Raw genomic sequence first — 20,453 nt, forward strand, 5'->3', positions numbered from 1 at the left:
TCTTCTGCTTTCTGTCTGCATGACAGGAACCAGGAGAGGGTGAAGGGAAAGCCCTTAACACAATACAATAACTTTTTTCATACATACTTTCTGTTCTTCTCTTTCTGCAGCAAGGCTACATCTTTCTAGTCCACAGGCTCTCATAAAATCTCGCAGGTAGCCAAATATTGTTCCAACGCCAAAACCCACGTAAGTCAAAACAGCAACATACATTGGTGCTTGTTCAAAGTGTTCATTAAATGGCCTTTTGTAGAGACCTCCATTTGATATGCCGTTTTTCTGAAAATACAAAATAAGAATCTGTGATTAAAACATTTCAACTGGCTTTAAAACCAAAAATAATTTGCTTCAAGACCTCAGGATTTTAGGTGCAATCTCTTCCTATAATGTAGCATGGATTAGCAGAGGTGTATCATCACAGCATTAGACCTGGCAAATCCTAAATTTAAGGAGGATTACTTCTTATGCTGTAGTCATTGTTATAGGTTCTAGAAATAAGACAAGCAATAACAAGAAAGGGGGCAACCGGGGCTTGTAACTTGAGTTAGCTTACAAAATTGAGATTGCAGAATCTGCCAGTGTTGAAATCAAGGGCTGTTATTTGTGTCCATTTAATAAAATTTAATTTTTTCCTGTGTATAGAAAAGATACTTCCGCTGGACCCTGACTGAAGGCTTTGCAGGCACCAAGAGAAATGCATAGATCCGCTTAAAAAATTAGCAGAAAGGGCAAAAATCAATAATGGTGCTAATACTGCTGATGCTCGATTCTATTTATGAAAATTTTATAATTTTTACTTGAAAGACAGAGAGAATGAATTCTAGCTATAAACACATACACATATATTTTATATACACACACAAACACTGATTTGCTCTTGAGGAATTTGCCTCTACCTCATGTTGGGATTGTAAGGTTACAATCCAACCCTTCGTTTATAAATGTAACAAATTTTGGGTCACAAGTCACTGAATTACTAAACATCCAAGATGAAGGTTTGACAGGCTTAAATCAATACTAATCAAAATTGATATAGCAACATGATCAGAAATATGGATCTTATCAATACCTACAGTTTCTATCTGTGCTGCGAAGAGTATGGAAATTCAGAAGAATATCTAGCAGGTAGTGAGGCAGTGTGACCTTTCTTCAAGCCAGAAGGGGAGGAACCACCCTCTGTGCACAAGTGGGCGGAGCCAGGCCTCCCTCGCCCCTCCCGCTGGAAGTACTTCACTGGGACAGGAAGTATAAAGGGCGGGGCCTCCTGCTCATTTGGGGCCAAGACACCAAAGGAGGCAGATGAACCCTGCTTGCTCCCGGATGCTGACCCTGCTGCTGAACCCAGTGATGCTCTGCCCACCGGGGAGCCCACTTCTGCCACAGACCTGCTGGGACTGCCACAGGCCACCGACCCAGAGGAGGCAGAGGACACCCTGCTGTTCCACGTACACCCCAAGGGGAGGGGAGGAAGTGGCCCAGAGACAGTAAACCTTAGACTGGCTGCAGCTTCGCCTGAGGCACGGCCAGCGTGTTGTGGTTGGGATCCTCGCTGACTCAGTGGCAAACTACTCCGCCACCCTACACCTGAGGTTTCCTCTGGCTCTGCTACAAGAGCCCAGAACAGATTGACTACTGGGTTTGCTATCTCTGCCTCCATAGGCCAGCGCTAATTGACTGGTGGGGTTGCTCCGCCCTGGGCCGAAGGGCTTGGAGCTGTTTAATGCTAGTGTTGGCCCGGACCCCTGCCCCAAGGGCCCCGAGGCCATCGACTAAGGTGGGTGCCGCACCTGCTTGAAATGTCCAAGGGCCCTAGACGGTTGGCTGCACAGCCCGTTAAAACGGTTGGGATGGTAACGCCTATGCTGATTCCCCTGATATGGGGTGGAGGCCCTGACAACGAAGCGAGGTGGTGGTGCCTCCCTCCGACCCAGAGGGAGAGGGACACCTGCCCCACCACTACAAGCCTCAAACATGTTGAGTGAACTGGAAGATTAAAAAACAAAACCAAAAAAAAAACCCCCCATATTCCCACTAGGTCAGGTTTAAATGTTGCAAAGTGTTCTGCATTCTTCAATGTATGTAAAGTATGTATTGTATGAGTCTTCACGATGGGTTTATTTGTTCCTCATTCCAGGGTTACACATTGCCAATACTGACTCATGGCCAAAGCTATTGTACCATGGTACCATCCACTCCAGCATGGTCACATACGTGGGTCAGCTGCACATTGTGATTAACTGTGTGAAAATTAAAGGATGAGTACTGAGGTGTGGCCTCCAACCATGAAGGTCAGCCTTAGCAACACCAATGGAGATCTCCATGCCATGTTCTGAAATTGATAAAGCCTACCACAAGCTAAGGCTAGGCGGTTTGTGGGCTACATGACAAGCACAGCAGATCTAAGTGAAAACATACTTCTATTCATAGAATCAGAATCATAGAATCAGAATATGAGGGCTGGAAGGGACCTCAGGAGGTCATCTAGTCCAACCCCCTGCTCAAAGCAGGACCAATCCCCAACTATTGTCACCTTATTTCTCAGAGCAGGGACACAAGGCTAGCAGCTTTGAAGGAGCCATCCTCTCCTTCCCCCACAGCTGTGGCATTATATTTAAAACTTGTGTAGTGGTGGCAGTTGAAACCCAATCATAGAATCATAGAATATCAGGGTTGGAAGGGACTTCAGGAGGTCATCTAGTCCAACCCCCTGCTCAAAGCAGGACCGATCCCCAATTAAATCATCCCAGCCAGGGCTTTGACAAGCCTGACCTTAAAAACTTCTAAGGAAGGAGATTCCACCACCTCCCTAGGTAACACATTCCAGTGTTTCACCACCCTCCTACTGAAAAAGTTTTTCCTAATATCCAACCTAAATCTCCCCCACTGTAACTTGAGACCATTACTCCTTGTCCTGTCATCTGCTACCACTGAGAATAGTCTAGATCCATCCTCTTTGGAACCACCTTTCAGGTAGTGGAAAGCAGCTATCAAATCTCCCCTCATTCTTCTCTTCTGTAGACTAAACAATCCCAGTTCCCTCAGCCTCTCCTCGTAAGTCATGTGTTCCAGTCCCCTAATCATTTTTGTTGCCCTCTGCTGGACTCTCTCCAATTTTTCCACATCCTTCTTGTAGTGTGGGGCCCAAAACAGGACACAGTACTCCAGATGAGGCCTCACCAATGTCGAATAGAGGGGGACGATCACGTCCCTCGATCTGCTCGCTATGCCCCTACTTATACATCCCAAAATGCCGTTGGCCTTCTTGGCAACAAAGGCACACTGCTGGCTCATATCCAGCTTCTCGTCCACTGTCACCCCTAGGTCCTTTTCTGCAGAACTGCTGCCGAGCCATTCGGTCCCTAGTCTGTAGCGGTGCATTGGATTCTTCCATCCTAAGTGCAGGACTCTGCACTTGTCTTTGTTGAACCTCATCAGATTTCTTTTGGCCCAATCCTCCAATTTGTCTAGGTCCCTCTGTATCCTATCCCAACCCTCCAGCGTATCTACCACTCCTCCCAGTTTAGTGTCGTCTGCAAACTTGCTGAGGGTGCAATCCACACCATCCTCCAGATCATTAATGAATGTCATGCAGCTTTTCACATCTCCAATTCTCTTCCTCTGTGCTGCAACTCCATGGCTTCAGACTAATCTGGGTCCCTCCAAGGTTGAGCCATCTCCAAGCTGGCCTGATCACAATCACAAAAATATGAAAGAGAGAAAACCTAGGAGAAATGATCCAGTAGGAAATGGGAATATTCAGCCATTGGTAGAGAACGCATTGGCTAAAGCTCCAACCCAGTGGACAAATGACCCAGGGCAGTCTTTCCTCATTGGGGGTGGGGTCTTAGTGGCAATTTGTTTCTCATTTGCCTCCATCACAACACCCTTCACTAACTTAATAAAGAATTCTGCCCCCAAGCAAGTCCACTGTTGCTTCCATGAGAGCAGAGCTTTGAAGAAATGAAAAAGATCCTGTCTCTTCTACTTATCTTGTGCAGTCTGCAGTCTGAGCAAGAGATTTTTTTATAGACAGGCGTACCTGAGAAGAGCCCAAGCAGTCCTGTCACAAGAATTCCAGTCTTTTTATCTAACTAGAGAGCTCCTACCCAGAGAGGTTACATATTCTGTAGTGGAGAAAAACATCTGGCAATCCACTGGACAGTGAGGGCCCTATACTATTAATTCCTTGGAATCCCATTCATGCTGGTCAAACAAGCTCTGTTCAAATGGCTGTATACCATGAAGGGCTCCAACCAAGACATTACTTGATGCCAGGTAGTTAAGTTGGATATCAGCCAGGAACATTGTCTGCCTCAAGCTCTTATGGCCTTCTGTTCCAAGGGTCACAAAGGTAGTTGGGGTAGGGGAGGAATGTAAAACACACAAATGGCAGGTAAGTCTCTTCAAAAGCATTTCCAGCCACTTGGGCAGCGATGGGAGATTCCAACAGTGAGGGGCAAAGATTCTGCAGCATTTGCCAGATCTGCAGCTCCCCTGCTCTCTCATCCAGAATCCTCTACTTTCTTTGCCATTGTCCCCAACCCAAATGCCAGTCAGACGCAGAGGAAAAAGGGCAGTGCTTGCACTCTTAGTCTTTTCTTTTGATACAGCAGTAGTGGTTTCTGCAGGGCCCACTGAACTGTGGGCCCGACGCACCACTAGTAATGCTGGGTTTGGATTTACCCCGCCTGGCTTATGTCACACACACATAAGTGTTCATGGCTAAAAATTTGGGCCAGGTCCTTAGCTGGTGTAAATCAGCCTACCTTCTTTAAAATCATGGAGCGAGGCTGATTTACATTAGCTGGGGATCTGGCCCTCATTCAGTAGTTTCACACTACTCTTTGCCATGAGCATCGTCTCAGACAAATATTACAGTACAAGCATTAGACAAGTGCAGAGCTATGAAACCTTTTCTAAAACGTATGAACACAGCAAGGCTTGTAGAACTAGAAAGCTGCCAACAAGGGCTTGTCTACGTGGTGCGGCAAATCATGCCAGAGGGGAGTGATCTGTAAAGTGCACTAATGTGCTGTGCTCTAACTGCCTCACGTAGTCCCTGTGGGCACACTCTAAAAGGTACCTAGTTCATGTAAATGTAGTCCTGTTTGAAACTGGGTACCTTTTAGAGCGTGCCCGTAGGGTCTACCTGGGGCAGTGAGAGCAGAGCATGTGAATGCTCTTTGCAAATCACATCCCCCTACAGTGCACTTTGCTGATGCTGTGTAGACAAGACTTAATTCCTTCCCGTCTACCTTCATTTTGCTTTCCTCACTTTATTTACCCCTGCCTCACACAGCAGAGCAAAGTTCACTTGATTCCCTTTCAGAGTAAGAACTGCTCGACTCTAATAATTTCTTCTCTCTGACTCACCCCACCCAATGCCCTCAATTGCAGGTGTCTGCAGAATCACTTGACGTCATACCCGTCCCTCATATGTTTTGAAACTTCTGATGCTTATGAAAGACAGAGAACATATTATTGTGTAACTTGAAAAAAAATCTCACTGGTGATTACACGGGAATCACAAAACTCTTGATATTTGCAAGCCTTTTCAGAACAACAGAGGTAAAAGAGCTGCATTCACAACTCACCTACAACAAACCTGAATTTGCCCCCACAAGCCTTGGGTAATTCATGGGAGCAGCTAACCCATATATAAAAAAATCCTTTCTAAAGTAAGACACTTCTACTACACAGTACTTCCGAGCCAAGCAAGTATCCACAAAAGATGCAATCTCTCCCTTTCTTTCAATTGCATTTTTCCAAATATTTTTATTGGATGGGAATGCATTTTTAGTGGCACGTCCCCTACCTATAAGAACGTTTAACAAAAGGAAGACATCATATTTTGTCAGTATTTCTGCCTTTCACAGACAGTGTGTTATCTTGTTACAAACAGGTCTTGTCAACCAGGGTTGTCATTTTATTTTGAATTAACAACAATGCCCAAGAACCACCACCATCTTTAATACCGGAGAAGCTAATTCTCACACTATTGCAGGCTTTGCCTTTTCAGCACTTCTGCCCCAGACCAAGCTGAAACCCACTATATTGGCTAAGGATTAGCCTGCCCTTTGGAGACTAGATATCTTCAATTAATCTGTGCAAAGGATCTCTGTCATCTCTGCCAAGGCATTTAAATGCCACTCACATACACTACCAGTAGTATCCAGTTTACTAGTCAAATAACCAAGGGTTAGATTCACAAAGGAATATAGGTGTGGCAACACTCAACTTTGCCATGTCTCTCTTTCAGCCACCTATAAAATCACTGGCATTCTCAAAGCCTGAGTTAGGCACTTAAGCTCCCTATACAATAAATGGGGCAAGATAAGTACCTAGGACTGGGATTCACAAAAGCCAGCATGCTAGGGAGCTCCCAACCTAATCTAAGTGTCCTAAGCCCTGCCGCCCGAAGGAATTCATTGCCTATGTCCAGGATGGAGGGAGACACCTTAAATGACACACAAGTAACAAAGGACAGGCAACACCAATCTTATAGGGCTTCATCAGCTTGGCTGAAGATAATAGACACAGATTAGTTAAAGACAGCATCACTACGTAATTGAACCCTTTAATAGCCTCTGCCCAACACCAACATTAGTAATTCAACAAGGAAAGAGCGAAGCTATTGCACTGATGTTGGAACACATAACAAAATAATAGTTAATGGAGGCTTATTTTTTATTCACAAAGTGGATTATGACCTGGACTTGGTACTGCAAATCATTTTTCCTTAATTGATGCTAGACCTCCAGCAAGGCTATTGACAGGTAGCTGTAGATGGAGAGTTAAGAGATAATACAGTATTCATCTTACAAGCAGAGTGTTATCATTTCAAAGTTATGCTTTTGGACTTTGAAATGTTCCCAGGACTTTCACAATCTAATGAACGTTGTATTGGCATACCTGATTTAAAAATCCCCTCTCATTTGCCTATTTGTTTGTAGTTTCTACAATGTTTGGTCAGCATTTGCAGAAGCAATGGGACTCCTCATATTGAAGGAACAGGACTGGATATCACAACTCCAGTGTCACTTATGTAGATGAGAAAAAGAGTGCTCTGCAAACCACGCTTGTTTAGAAGGGATAAAATCTGATCCAAAAAGAGATGAAACTCTCTAATTTCCCTCAACTGACAGACTGTAATGTAGATCTGTCAATAGCTGGGATTTACTGATTATTACAGGAAATTGATCAAAGACTATGTTAATCTGGTTGATCTATTTGTAGCTTTCAGTAGGGAGAACACAGAATTCAAGAGGGCTATGCAACATCAAGAAATATTTGATGAAAACAATCAATCACATGATTTCGACATCTGTTCAGAATTTCACAGATTTCAAGAAGCCGTTCCAAATGTACACAGACACCTATGACAGTGCATTCCTATGGAAGAAGGCTGATGAGAGGAAAGTGATTATTACTAATGTAATCCAAATGCTATCTGACAGTGAGCTTTCTTGGTCAGAGGCAGAATACCATGGTCTTAGGGGCCTCCCTAGCATTGAAGGAAAACATGTATTGCTCGTCACTGTCTGAAGTGGTTGATGATAGTTCTGTCCTGTAAGGAAAACCATCAAGATGCAGACTGAGTATCAAGGAATTTGATGTGGATCTACTTAAACTTGCCAGGACAAATGCCGTACCCAATATCTTCCCCAGAAACCTATTCCTTGATATCCTTAATAAATAGTTTAGTTCCACAACAAGTGTGGATTGTAGGTCTGAATCTTACATGATCAGCAAAAGAATCATCCCTGAAAGCAAAAGAAAACAAAACAAAAAAACCTGAAATAACTTCAATCAGAAGACCCAATAATTAGAAGTGTTATTGACACAGCTCCATATGCTTCCATTGATCTCCACGAGTACTGCTTAAAAGATAGGGTATCGTTTACTGTAATTACATGGAATCATTTCTGATACAATCACCCAGGATGTCAGTTCAGATCAGGTATGCCAGAATCTTTAACAGGAATACTGTTACTAAGGCTTTGTCTACACTACCATGGGATCAACACTGCTGCGATTTAGGGGAATCTAGAGAAGACCCGCTAAATCGATGGCAGAATGCTCGCCAGTTGACTCTGGTACTCCACTGGGAATGAGAGGAGTAAGTTAAGTTGGTGGGAGAGCATCTCCCGTCAACCCAGTGTGGTGTAGACACTGCAGTAAGTCGACCTAAGCTACTTCGACTCCAGCTGTGTTATTAACATAGCTAGAGTAGCATAATTTAGGTCGACTTACCGTGGTAGTGTAGACAAAGCATAAGCTAGGGATGATCATAGAACCGTTGTATCTACAAGTTGCCAAAACAAGAGTTTCAACAGCAGGTATTTTGACTAGGAACAAGAAAGTATCATTGACTCACATCCTAAACAGTGAAGCTCAGTCAATTAAAAGCAGGTTCATATATGGTCGCAGTATGTTTACAGTGCCCTCGACTGTATGCAAGAGAATGGTCCCTGCTGAAGGTTCAGAGAAAACATATACCTAATAGAGAAACAGCCTATATAGACTGAGGGTAAAATTTTCAGAAGTTCCCAAGTGACTTAGGAGCCTAAAACATACATCAACACAGCAAAAAAAGACCTGTGGCAGTGGGTCTCAAAGCTTGGGTCAACTGACTTGGGCTCACACTGCAGGCCTTAAAATAACAGTGTAGATGTTCAGACTTGGGCTGGAGCCCAGGATTTCAAACCTCTTGAAGGGAGGGTCTTGGAGTCCAGGCTCCAGCCCAAACATCTAGACTGCTATTTTAGTCCTGCAGCATGAGCATCATGAGCGTGAGTCAATTGACTCAGGTTCTGAGACTCATTGCTGAGGGTTTATTTGTTTGTTTGTATTTTTGCTGTGTAGCTGTACTCTCAATCCCATTGACTTTTAATGAGATTTAGGAGCCTCTCTCACTTTAGTAATTTTGAAAAATGTTACCCTAAGTGAACAGTATTAATTGTTTCCTCTGGTGCATCAAGCTTGTGCAAGCAACCCTTCCCCTGCACCTCCCACAAGCACAAATTTTATAGAGGAATACCCTTTCTAGTGAACTTTAATCGAACTACAGCCAAACTTCTAGGCACACAGTACAAACTCACAGCAGAATATGCCTTCTGAGGAATCAGACACAAAGGTGTGAATAGTACTTACACAGGGAATTGTCATATTAATTGGGACCTGTCATTTCTACAAATTGATTTCAATTTCAAAACTTTTCCATAGTCAAGCACAAGTGATAATCCAGCATATCTACTATATGGTAGAATTATTCCAGATCCATTTAACCCAGTCTTCAGAAGTGTCCTGAACATGAACTATTCTATTGAATACTATGAGCCTAGACATGAATGACGATCATGCTAGAAATGTCTTGGACCAGTTCCAAATACAAAAGCATCATTAGAATATATATCCAGGAGAGAAGCTGTTTTGAGTGTAAATGACTTCAACTCCAAAGCAGCTATGGTTTTACTGCAGCTCCCTTCCACACCTCCACAGGTATTCAGCAGGACTGATTATATTGAATAGTTATTTGAGTGAAGATGCTACTGTCTACATAAAATGCTCCAATATATTAATATTGAATTTGGGACTTGGCACTTCTCCCAGTAAAATACATGGGAGTTCTGCCACCAACACCACTGGGTAGAGGAACAACCTCCTACTCCCTTACAACACTTTGCAATCTTTACAGTGAGAGATTTGAGATTTTTCAGCCAGGAATAAGATAGCTGTATCTGTCAGAATAAGCACCTTCACTCTGTTGAAATGCACAGCTGAATTCAGACATAGAGACTCTATACTAAATTCATCTAAGTAACTGAGGAGGTAGCTCATGTAGCCTGTCCCCAAGATGCGGCTTGAGTTTCTACCTAGTGCTTGCTAGTTAGAGTGGCCTTTCCCTCTCCTTGCATGGATTGCATCCTGGATTCTTTTTTGTGACACATTGTGCCTCCACCCAAGATGGTTCCTCACTGAGCCCAGGACACATGGGGTGCTGTGCCTTGGGAAAATGAATGCTGCTGCTAAGAGGTACGGGAGTATAAAAGCCAGCACAGAATGAAACTTTGAAGTGCATCAACAGAAACCCCAGCAAAGAAATGACACACCCAAAAATAACAAAAAGAATAAGGAGTACTTGTGGCACATTAGAGACTAACAAATTTATTTAAAATGTGTTTATTTAAATAAATTGGTTAGTCTCTAAGGTGCCACAAGTACTCCTCGTTCTTTTTCCTGATACAGACTAACACGGCTACTCACTCTGAAACCAAAAATAACAATGTAACAAAGGGGGACTTTACTGAGAGCAGGAAAATAGGACCTTGAAAGGAAAGGGTTAACTAATAAGTACTACAACATCAACAAATCAACCAGTTTCCCACCTCACCACACTCTCAATTCTTCCTGAGTGCCAGCTCCCTCCTGGCTCCATTCCAGGCAGGTAGTACACAGAGAGGAGTGCTCCAGCACCGTGAATGCTGACTGGCATAAACAATTCCCCTCAAAGGGCTCCCCCTCATAGTATCTTTGCCCCTGGGTGGGACAGGGTCCCCTCCTGGCTCCCTAGTCTGGAGACCAGTGAAGGTCTTAGCTGGCTCTTGGCAGCCAGCTCTGTGTCCTGTCACTCTGGATGCTAATCTCCATCGGCCAGGAACTATCTGACTCAGGCACTGGATACCATGGCAGTTCAAAGACTCCCTGATCGAAACCTTCCTGATCTGTTCTGCTTCTCACAGCTCCTAAACCCAAAACTGAAACTAAAACTAGTCTCTTTGTTTCTGAGCAGAGGCGAATTAAGATACATTGGGGCCCTGGGCACAAAGAACATTTGGGCCCCTCACTCTCCCACCTTCCTGGCAATGGGGCCCCTCCCTCTACTCTTCTCCTTCCTCACAAGGCCCTGCCCCTTGGCCTGGCCAGAAGCCAGAAGCCAGGCCATGGTAAGAGCTGTGCAGGGAGCCCGAGCCACTGTGGGGAGCCCTGGACTCTCCACCTGCCCTGGGCTGCGCGTCCTGTGGGGGCAGCAACAAAGGCTAGGGGCTGCTCTCGGGCACTCCAGCCTCCTGCCCAAGGCAGGTGCAGGGTCCAGGGCTCCCCACAGCTGCCCAGGCTCCCAGCCTAGGCAGTCGTCCCAAAACTGGGGAGGAAGGGGGCTTCATCAAGTGGCTCAGCCAGCCGCGCACTGGGGCGGGGAGAGGGCCAGCTCTGTGCGGGGGGAGAGAAGAGGAGCTCAGGCCAATTCCAGGGGGGAGGGGGAAATGGAAGGGGGTTTGGTCCGGTCCAGCACAAGGCGGGGGGCCCTCCGTCTGGCGTGGCGCAGTGTTTAGGTGAGCCGTTCAGCCAGCTCTACCTAGGGGTGGGGAGAATATTGCTCACAACGTTTCCATAGGCTTTTGGCTGGGCTGGAGACGGGGCCTCAGGGGGAAGAGGAAGAGCTGGGTGGTAGGAGAGGAAGAGCAGGGGGCAGGGCTAGAGTTCTGGCTGCTCCTGCGGGGCCCCCGGGATGGGGCTCTGTTGGCCCATGCAGTAATCTGCCACTGTCTCTGAAACAGGCTGATGGGCTGATCAGCTCTGGCTCATCACTGGCCCAGCACATCCAATTTTAAAAAAGGGCTCCAGAGGTGATCCCGGCAATTGCAGGCCGGTAAGCCCGATTTCAGTACCTGGCAAACTGGTCGAAGCTATAGTAAGGAACAAAATTGTCAGACACATAGATGAACATAAATATTTTGGGGGAAGTCAATGTGATTTTTGAAAAGGGAAATCATACCTCACCAATCTACTAGAATTATTTGAGGGGGTCAACAAGTATGTAGACAAGGGGGATCCAGTGGATATAGTGTACTTATATTTTCAGAAAGCCTTTGACAAGGTCCTTCACCAAAGGCTCTCAAGCAAAGTACGCTGTCATGGGATAAGAGGGAAGGTTCTCTCTTGGACTGGTAACTGGTTAAAAGATAGGAAACAAAGGGTAGGAATAAATGGTCAGTTTTCAGAATGGAGAGAGGTGAATAGTGGTGTCCCCCAGGGGTCTGTACTGGGACCAGTCCCATTCAACTATTTATAAATGATTTGGAAAAAGGGGTAAACAGTGAGGTGGCAAAATTTACAGATGATACAAAACTACTCAAGATAGTTAAGTCCCAAGCAGACAGCAAAGACATCGGACAGTGACCAGTGGTGCCAGAATGGGGGTGGGGGAGCTTGCCTGCTCACTTTTCACAAGAGCGGACCTCTCCCCATTCCCCTCTTCTTCCCCCCCGAGGCCCCACCCTCCTGTCCCCCAAGCCAGGCCAGCATGGAGTCCAGCCAGGGAGCCCAGGCAATTGTTGGAGCTTCGGTGGACCCTGCACCTGCCTGCAGTGAGTGTGGGGGGGTCTGAGAGCCCCAGCCATGTCCCTGCCCCCCAGGCTCTCCGCCCAGCCGAGGGCAGGGGAAGGGTCCGTGACTCCATGCCAGCTGCCCGCACGGCTCTCTCCAATGCAGCTCCGGTGGAGGGGGGATGTCTTGGAGCCTCAGCCCAGCCATGGTATGAGCTGGGCAGGCAGCTGTGAGGAACCACAGCGCAGACCCTCTACCTGCCGTGAGTGGGGGATCTTGGGGGGCAGGGACACAGGCTGGGGGCTGCTTGGGTCCCCCGCCCAGGGGAGGTGGAGACTCCACTGCGGCTCCCCACAGCTGCCCGCCCGGCTCTTATCAAGGCTGGGCAGGGGTTCTGTGCCCACACCCCCGTCCAGCTAGAGCCAGGTCAGGGAGAGCCGTGCTGGCAGCTGTGGGGAGCCTGGGTCCCTCCACCTGCTCTGGTGAGTCTGTGCTGCAGCTCCAGAGCCCTGCACAGATACAAAATTTGTATCTGCACCCTATCCGCAAAAATGGTCCACGGATATCTGCAGATTTGCAGGGCTCTGTAGATGGACCTTTGGTCTGACCCAGTATGGCCGTTCTTATTGGCCTTAATGGGAGTTTCTAGTCCATTCTGTCCCCACCCCGGACTCCAAACATACTGGGAAATGGAGTCCGAGGGCTCTGGTACCCATTATTGTTTTAGTCCATAGAGTAGGACCCCCTAGAGGCTCAGTACAGCGATCCTGAAGCACTACATCCAAGCAGGGGTTACCCTGACATTGTGTCAATTGAACATTTATTTGATGAATTTTCACTTTTAGAAACAGAAAAGATAAAAACTATTTTGGCACCAACCTTCATTTGTGAGAGAATGACCTTATTATTGATGAGTCTGTGGAAATCCTAGAATTACAGAGGATGAGCAGTCAACACAGAATCTTTTAGAAACTGAAAATTTGAGGGGAACACAAAATAAAGAAATATATTGATTTTCTCTGCCTTTGTGGGAGAAGAGTGGTATCGTAACCCTTGAACCAGCGAAAACAAACTCCTCCATTCTGTGCTGGAGGAACCCAAATATTATGACCCCTTTTTTTTAAGCCCTCTATATCTACTAACAAAGACCCAGCAGGAATACTGCTGGGAATTGTAGCTACGTAATGCACTTTATTAGCCAAAAAGGAGGCAACTGAAACAAGGAAAAAAAAAAAAGGTTTACGAGAATTTACAGAACCTGTTTGATCTTCTAAATAGTGCCATCTTACAGAATCATTTGCCTGCCAGAACCTGCTTGTTACAGACATTGGCCTAAAATAAGGTAAAAGCTTTATGGACCTGGTTATTACTCTCTGTGCTGTCTAGAACAAAATAAAGAGGAACCAATCCTGTCATTTTAAATAGCAAGCATCTTTCCACTCAATGGTCATTTACAGTCTATTTCAGTCCTCATCCTCAGCAGCATTTCATCCGGGGAGCAATGTACCTCACAAACAACATCACTGGGCTGGGTTCATTGCTATTATTTCCTCAAGGAAGATGATTGTGTTACGACCAAAAGATCAAGAAGTTAGTGCTGTGAAATAAGTGTCTGCAGGCCAGCATTACAAAAGACACCTGTTTTCAGGTTTCAGAGCAGCAACCATGTTAGTCTGTATTCGCAAAAAGAAAAGGAGGACTTGTGGCACCTTAGAGACTAACCAATTTATTTGAGCATAAGCTTTCATGAGCTACAGCTCACTTCATCGGAGTATTTTAAATCATCATAGTATAAGAAGCACTTTGAAGATGAAAGGGTTTGCATGCAAAAATTGTACAGATTTCACCAGTAGCATTTATCAGGAGCATTTTCTATGTAGCCACCTCCATCAGATGAGATAGGAAATATTTGCCACCAAACAGGGCCATTTCAGAACAGGCTTCATTCCACAGAATGATGAAAGTTTGCCTTCTAGCAGTAGGAGCAGAAATGATGTTTTTGAATGCAGAAGGCTGGAAGGGTAGAAGATATATTCACAGACAATATTAAGGAGGAAGATAAGTTGTATAGGTCAAAAGACAACAGTACACAAGAAAAGACATCATATAGGATATAGATTAACTAAGGAGAATATTCTACCATTAAATTAACTTTGGAAGGTTATGTAGACACTCATCACACACTTATTCAAGATTCCTCTCAGCCTTGGACAAGGGGATCTCAGCTTCTACCCCTGCATACTCGCCAAGATTCCAGGAGCAGTATCTGTTATATACTCCAATGGATACCGTTATAAACATAATGTCCCTGCACCAAATTAAACTTGAATCAAAGGTTTTTGGGGTGCATAGACCCCATCCCTAAGGACTGGCTATTTGTCACTAACGTGGCACTCTAGGAGTGCTTGGAACTTCACTGACATCCACACATGACTTGAAAGAATTTCCTTTGGAAAACTTTTAGGGTCAATCAAAAACATATGATGTGGGAGGTTTGGGAAAGACCATAAACCTGGAGAAACACCACCTGTTTTGTAAACCAGGTAATTTCTGAAACTTTTATAGTGCCTATTATCTAATATTATCTCTATCAACCAGTATATAGAAGAATAAAAATCGGTTGCTATGCTTGTTCTTCTGTTGGCTGGCCATTTATATGTTAAAGAATAACCTGGAAGTGAGATGAGCATTCGGAAGTACCGGTGCTGCTGCTGCTCCATCTTCCATTACACACAGTGAATTCAGTATCTACTCAAACTAAGGTAAGTGGGGAGCAAGAGGCAACACATGGAGTATAACTGCTAACCACAGAATCACTGGAGACAAAGGGATTGAGGGCACTGCGCAAAGAGAGACTTATCCAGGTGAAAACCCAATGCACTAAATCAACAAACCAACCCTGAGTGCCTATGAGATGCCTAAGTAAAAGTAACATTTGCATGGATCACAACGTCTAATTGCAGCATGATTATTTCCAATGAACACATAGACTTTTGGATTCATATTTTTTCCTTGTATCCCCCCCCAACCTTTAACCATCTGTTATCTCCTATCTTATACTTGGATTGTAATCTCTTTGGGGCAAGCATGTCTTTTATTCTGTTTATACAGCACCTAGCACAACAGGATCCTGGTCCATTATATATAATAATTTGAATATTGCAGCATCTGTACTAATCATTCATCCCAGTGTTTTGACTATGTATAACTTTGTGGGGGGTGGGTGGGAAAGAGAGGAGAAGATTAAGCCCTATCACTCAAAAGGACTTTAGCTTGTTTAGTTCTGTGATGTGTAATATTGACATTATTATTCTCAGTTCAGAAAGTGTGTCCCAGAAATTCTGTCATTCAGGAACTTGTTGTATCAGTTTTATATGACATGGAATTTATGAGAAGTTGACATTTGATTTGGCAAGCTGCAGAATGTGACTGAATGGACAGACACTTTATGATGCTCAAACTCAGTGTTAGTAAATGGGGACAGTCTGAATTCTCAACAAAGATCTACATGGCATGATCCACCAATACAGTTACATGCAAGTTAAGTCATTCTGACTCAGCAAACCCACTTGGCCAGAGAATTCATTAGTATAAAATGCAGCTCCTTACAAGGTTTTTTTCCTCGAGGAGAAACATTTACAGATTTATAAACTGATACTACACAACAGGCTGGAATGGTTGAATCATCAATGGATCCCAGGGCTTCACCCATGGTATTGTGCAAAGGCCTGAAACAGAGCCAAAATTCTGCGCAGATGACAGGTAAAATAATAGTTTACTGGTAACAGATGCATATGCTTTACCAGAATGCTTGTATCTCTGGAGTTCCTGGCGCATGGCAAATAGACATCACAATCCTCAATCTTGACAATTTAAAATTACAGACGCTGTCTCAAGGTAGCATTTGTCACTGACAGAGGAAAATAGCAATTTTGAGGAAAGCTGCCAGCAGTGCTTAATGCACCAGGAACACACATAGACTCACAGACCTCAACTATTGCCTTCACATTGTTGATCTCATTTTTGTGTTGGCATCAAAATAATTTGATCATCTTAGGGATCTGAGAGTCATGCATACACTAAACAAAGCAGGAGTCACGGCAAAGCACAAAGGATCACGGATTGTAATGCTCTACAATGACAGCTGAGTAGGTTAGTTTATTCTGGCCACCTTTAGTAATTTACTAGTTCTCAAGATTCCACAAGTGTTTATTTTGCAGTGCCACATAAATCCAGGAGTCTGAGCCTTGCTCCAAGTGTACTGTCCTAAACACATACCTAGATTGGAAAAATCCACTCACCCATATAAGTATGAATCTTTTCTGGGCAAGTGCCATCAATTCTGAAGAACCTAAGCTTTCATTTAAAAAACAAAACAAAACACCCACCACCTCTGAAAAACCACTTGGCTGCAAAGAAAACCTAACAAATGCATATAGAGTGTAAGCTAATGTATTGATACCTTCCTAGTCTGAAAATGCACAGCTCTGGTGCTTCTACTGGAGTGTGGGGGTGAGACAGCCACTGTGGGCTCTGCATGTGTGTGAGACTTCTGCCAAAATTTCCCTGCCATCCCAGCAGCAAGCTGTGTGCTTGACAATCTCGTTCACCAGCAAGGAGTGGAAGTGTTACCTAGAAGCCCTGGATCTCTATTTTTAAGGGGAAGGGGAGGCGAGGACCACAGTGTCCAAAGTGCTACTGCTTCTTTAATGAGATGGGGATGAGGTGCGCTGCCCAGACCCTGCTGGTGGGAGGGGGGAAGGTGGTAAGGGACCAGAGCAGGGCCTCAGCTGCTATTTTTACAGGTGGGGAGAAGCAGAGGACCTAGGTGTAAGAGGAAGAACAGTTGGGAGGACAAGGCCTTTTTAGAACAGGGCTAATGGCATCAAAAAAAGGAATGCTGTCGAGAGCTAGGGCAAATTCATTTACTGGGGATAAGGTAACTCAGCAGGGCAGAGCATTTTGAGAAAACTAACCCAAAACAGTAATTATGGGTTGCTTCAGCTACTCACATATGTACTGGTCATACAGTATGTCACAATGGCACAAAGTTTAGAGAAGCATTTGTTCAACACCTTCAACAATTGCTTGTTGGAACAACTAGTTCTGAAACAGACAATAGGCCCAAGTTAAGAGCACCTCTCCTAAGTAAGAGACAGGAATTTGTTGAAACTGTAATGATGGTTGGGCAATTAATTAACAATGCCTACAGCACAATTAGAGTTCATTATCCATGGGAGTCACATCATACCAAAAACTAGTATAGGAAAAACCACACTGGATGAGTATCAGTGGTCCATTTAATATCCTGTCACCAATAGTGGCCACTATCAGCTGTTTCAGACAGACATGCAAGAAATCCTGTTGTAGGGTGGTTACTACAACAACACTGGATATTCTTGTTCTCTGTATAAATGTTTAATCATCAATGCTATCCTTTGGCAAAGAGTTCCACAGGTTAATTTTGCATTTGCTAGACAAAAACTTTTGGTGGTTTTTTTTCCAACTTTTTATTAAGGCAAAGTTACAGTAAAACCTTAACATACAACATCATACATTACTTATTACTTATTCAGGAACAGGTTAATATTCAAAGAACCTGGCTAAAGTTTCTGGCTTTTTGAATTTTTCACCTTTTAATTTCAGTGACTGGCCTCCTGGTTTTATACTATGCAAAAGGGGTGAATAGAAATTAATTCCCTATACTGTTAATAATTTTGTATACATCTATTATGGCCTCTCTCTAAGTTAAACAGTTCCAATCTTTTCAATCACTCTTTATTTAAGAGGGTTTTTTTCACATCCCTAGACATTCTTGTCACCTGTCTCTGAACCCCCTCCATTTCTGCTATGCCTGTTTTTGAGATGGGTTGACTAGGATGAATTGCTTTACCTCAGGCGATAATATAATTCCTTATGCACTCTAGCATTTTATTTGCTTTTTTGATTGCTGCGGCACATTGAGCAGAGAACTCCATTGAGCTATCCATAATGCAAAATTTGGAAATGATACAAAATGACTTAGGTTAGTTGAGATTACAGTAAGCTGTAGATAACTCTAACCCATCCAAGACACCCTTTTTAATGGGATCTAACAAAGCTACGGTAGGTGAATGGGCACAGCAAATGAAATTCATTGTTGACAAAAGCAAGGTAACACACATTGGAAGAAATAATTTGAACTAATGATGCCTAGATTTTAAGGCCAGAAGAGACCATCATGACCATCGTGATCGCAGTCCACAGAACCTCACCCATCCACTCCTGCAATGGGTCTATAACCTCTGGCTGAGTTACTGAAGTCCTCAAATCTTGATTTAAAGGCTTCAAGTTAAGCAAAGCCACCATTTATACCAGTTCAAACTAGCAAGTGAGTTATGCCCCCTGCTGCAGAGGAAGACAAAAAAATTCTAGGGTCTCAATACACATGGCTGGGCCCTAAATGAATTGTAATCACTAAGGAATTTTTTTTTTAAAGGCCCGGGTATTATTGTAAACAGCTCAGTTAAAACACCTGCTCAATGCACAATGGTAGTCAAGAAAAGCAAACATAATATTAAGATATACTATATAAAGAATTTGATAGAAAATATAAGAAAATTCCTGTATTAGAAGGTTAAGTCATTAGGGGTTTTTTTTGTACTTTCTTTTCAGTCATATAATATGAGCAGGCCAGAATCAGAATAGTTGACTACGCAGAATTTTGGTGTGATACGATATAGTAGTACGTATATTACAAGGATAGCAGTTACTTTTTTTGTACTACTTTGCTTTTTTGTACAAGTTTTGCTTCTTATTAAACAACATTTGAAACTTGTGTAACAGAGGTGCAACTTTGCATCCTAATGGAAAACAGTTTCACATAGTTATTCTTCAGTTGAGGTTTATAAAAATTTATTTGCTTAACTGACTTCAACAAAGTTCTTCTGGCCACTAAACTTTTTCTTAGATACAATAGTTAATAAGAAGATAATGTTAAGGGTAAGTTACAACACCATAGTAAGTTCTGGTCCCGTAGCTTCTCTGAAGACCTTATTTCTCTGAACCAACATATCAGGAAAGTAAAACATGTAGTTAAATATAATCATAATGCAACTTGGTAAATAGTTTATCTTGGTAGAAGCAGACATCAGGAATGTGAAATTAGATTTTGAATAAGAGAGAAAGTTGAGTTAAGACTCTACTATTGACTTGGAAAGCAGTCAGTGAACCTTCGGAGAAATCTAAGGAACAAAGTCTGATATTTTCTTTTATGCTTTATTGTTTGGTGATGTCCTAATGAAGAAATTCTATATAATTTAATAGGCATCAAATCAATAGGCTTCTTTAGATATTATTCTCACACCTTTGTGGCAAGGTACCTCCTTCACTTTGCCAGCCTCAGCTTTTCTTCTTCTGGCTGTGGGGGGCTGGAGTAAATTAGTCCGACTCCAGAGGGTTTTTTAAATTTTTCACTTTGATTTATTTTTCAACTTTTACAAGAGGGGCCTCAGGGTAGGCTGAGGAGTTCTCTTAAGCAAAAAATCCAAACTCACAACACAAAGGAAATATATTTCCTTGCTCCCTCCCCAGGGCGTTGACTTATTACGCTGACTTCTGGATGCTAGCCCATCCCTAAACAGAAGTAAACTTTATTGTTTCCCCTATAGGGAGGAGAAGAATCTTCCACTTAAGAGAAACCTTTTCTCCCTACTACAGCTTGTTTTTCATCCCTCCTCCTTTCTCATCAGAAAAGGTATTTTTAAAGGTCACCAGCAGCCCTTAATTGGATTCAGGTGTCTCTGATTAACCTGAGGTAACCTCTTTTCATCGAGAAAAGGGCCTTCATTATTCTAGGATTGATCTACCTGCCTTTCACCACTCTCTGATTTGTGACACCTTATAGAAATAATGATATCCTGTCAATAGTTACTTCTTGATTTTAAAACCAAATCCCATAGAATTCTATAGTGGGGATATAATTCTGTATTAAATTCTGAAGGGTGCTCCAAAGGAATGATAGAAAAAGCTAGCTTTTATGAAATCAAAAAAAGGACTTTGACAAGCTGGTGTCTTTGAAACATTCAGACAATACACTCTACTCCCATCTCACAAGGCCCCTCTGTGACTCAAGAGCCGGGATTCTA

At 43.5% G+C, this 20,453-nt stretch overlaps 1 protein-coding gene across 1 annotated transcript in view; it reads right to left on the reverse strand.

Annotated features, from left to right (window-relative positions):
* SPTLC3 (serine palmitoyltransferase long chain base subunit 3) overlaps nt 1-20,453 on the reverse strand; it is a 173,751-nt gene that overhangs the window by 80,888 nt on the left and 72,410 nt on the right. Inside the window, exon 3 of the mRNA XM_073339602.2 lies at nt 88-279. Within this exon, the coding sequence (XP_073195703.1) occupies nt 88-279 (192 nt within the window). The remainder of the gene's footprint in view (nt 1-87; nt 280-20,453) is intronic.

Source organism: Lepidochelys kempii, chromosome 3 (assembly GCF_965140285.1).
Source record: "Lepidochelys kempii isolate rLepKem1 chromosome 3, rLepKem1.hap1, whole genome shotgun sequence".
NCBI classification, from domain to species: domain Eukaryota; kingdom Metazoa; phylum Chordata; order Testudines; family Cheloniidae; genus Lepidochelys; species Lepidochelys kempii.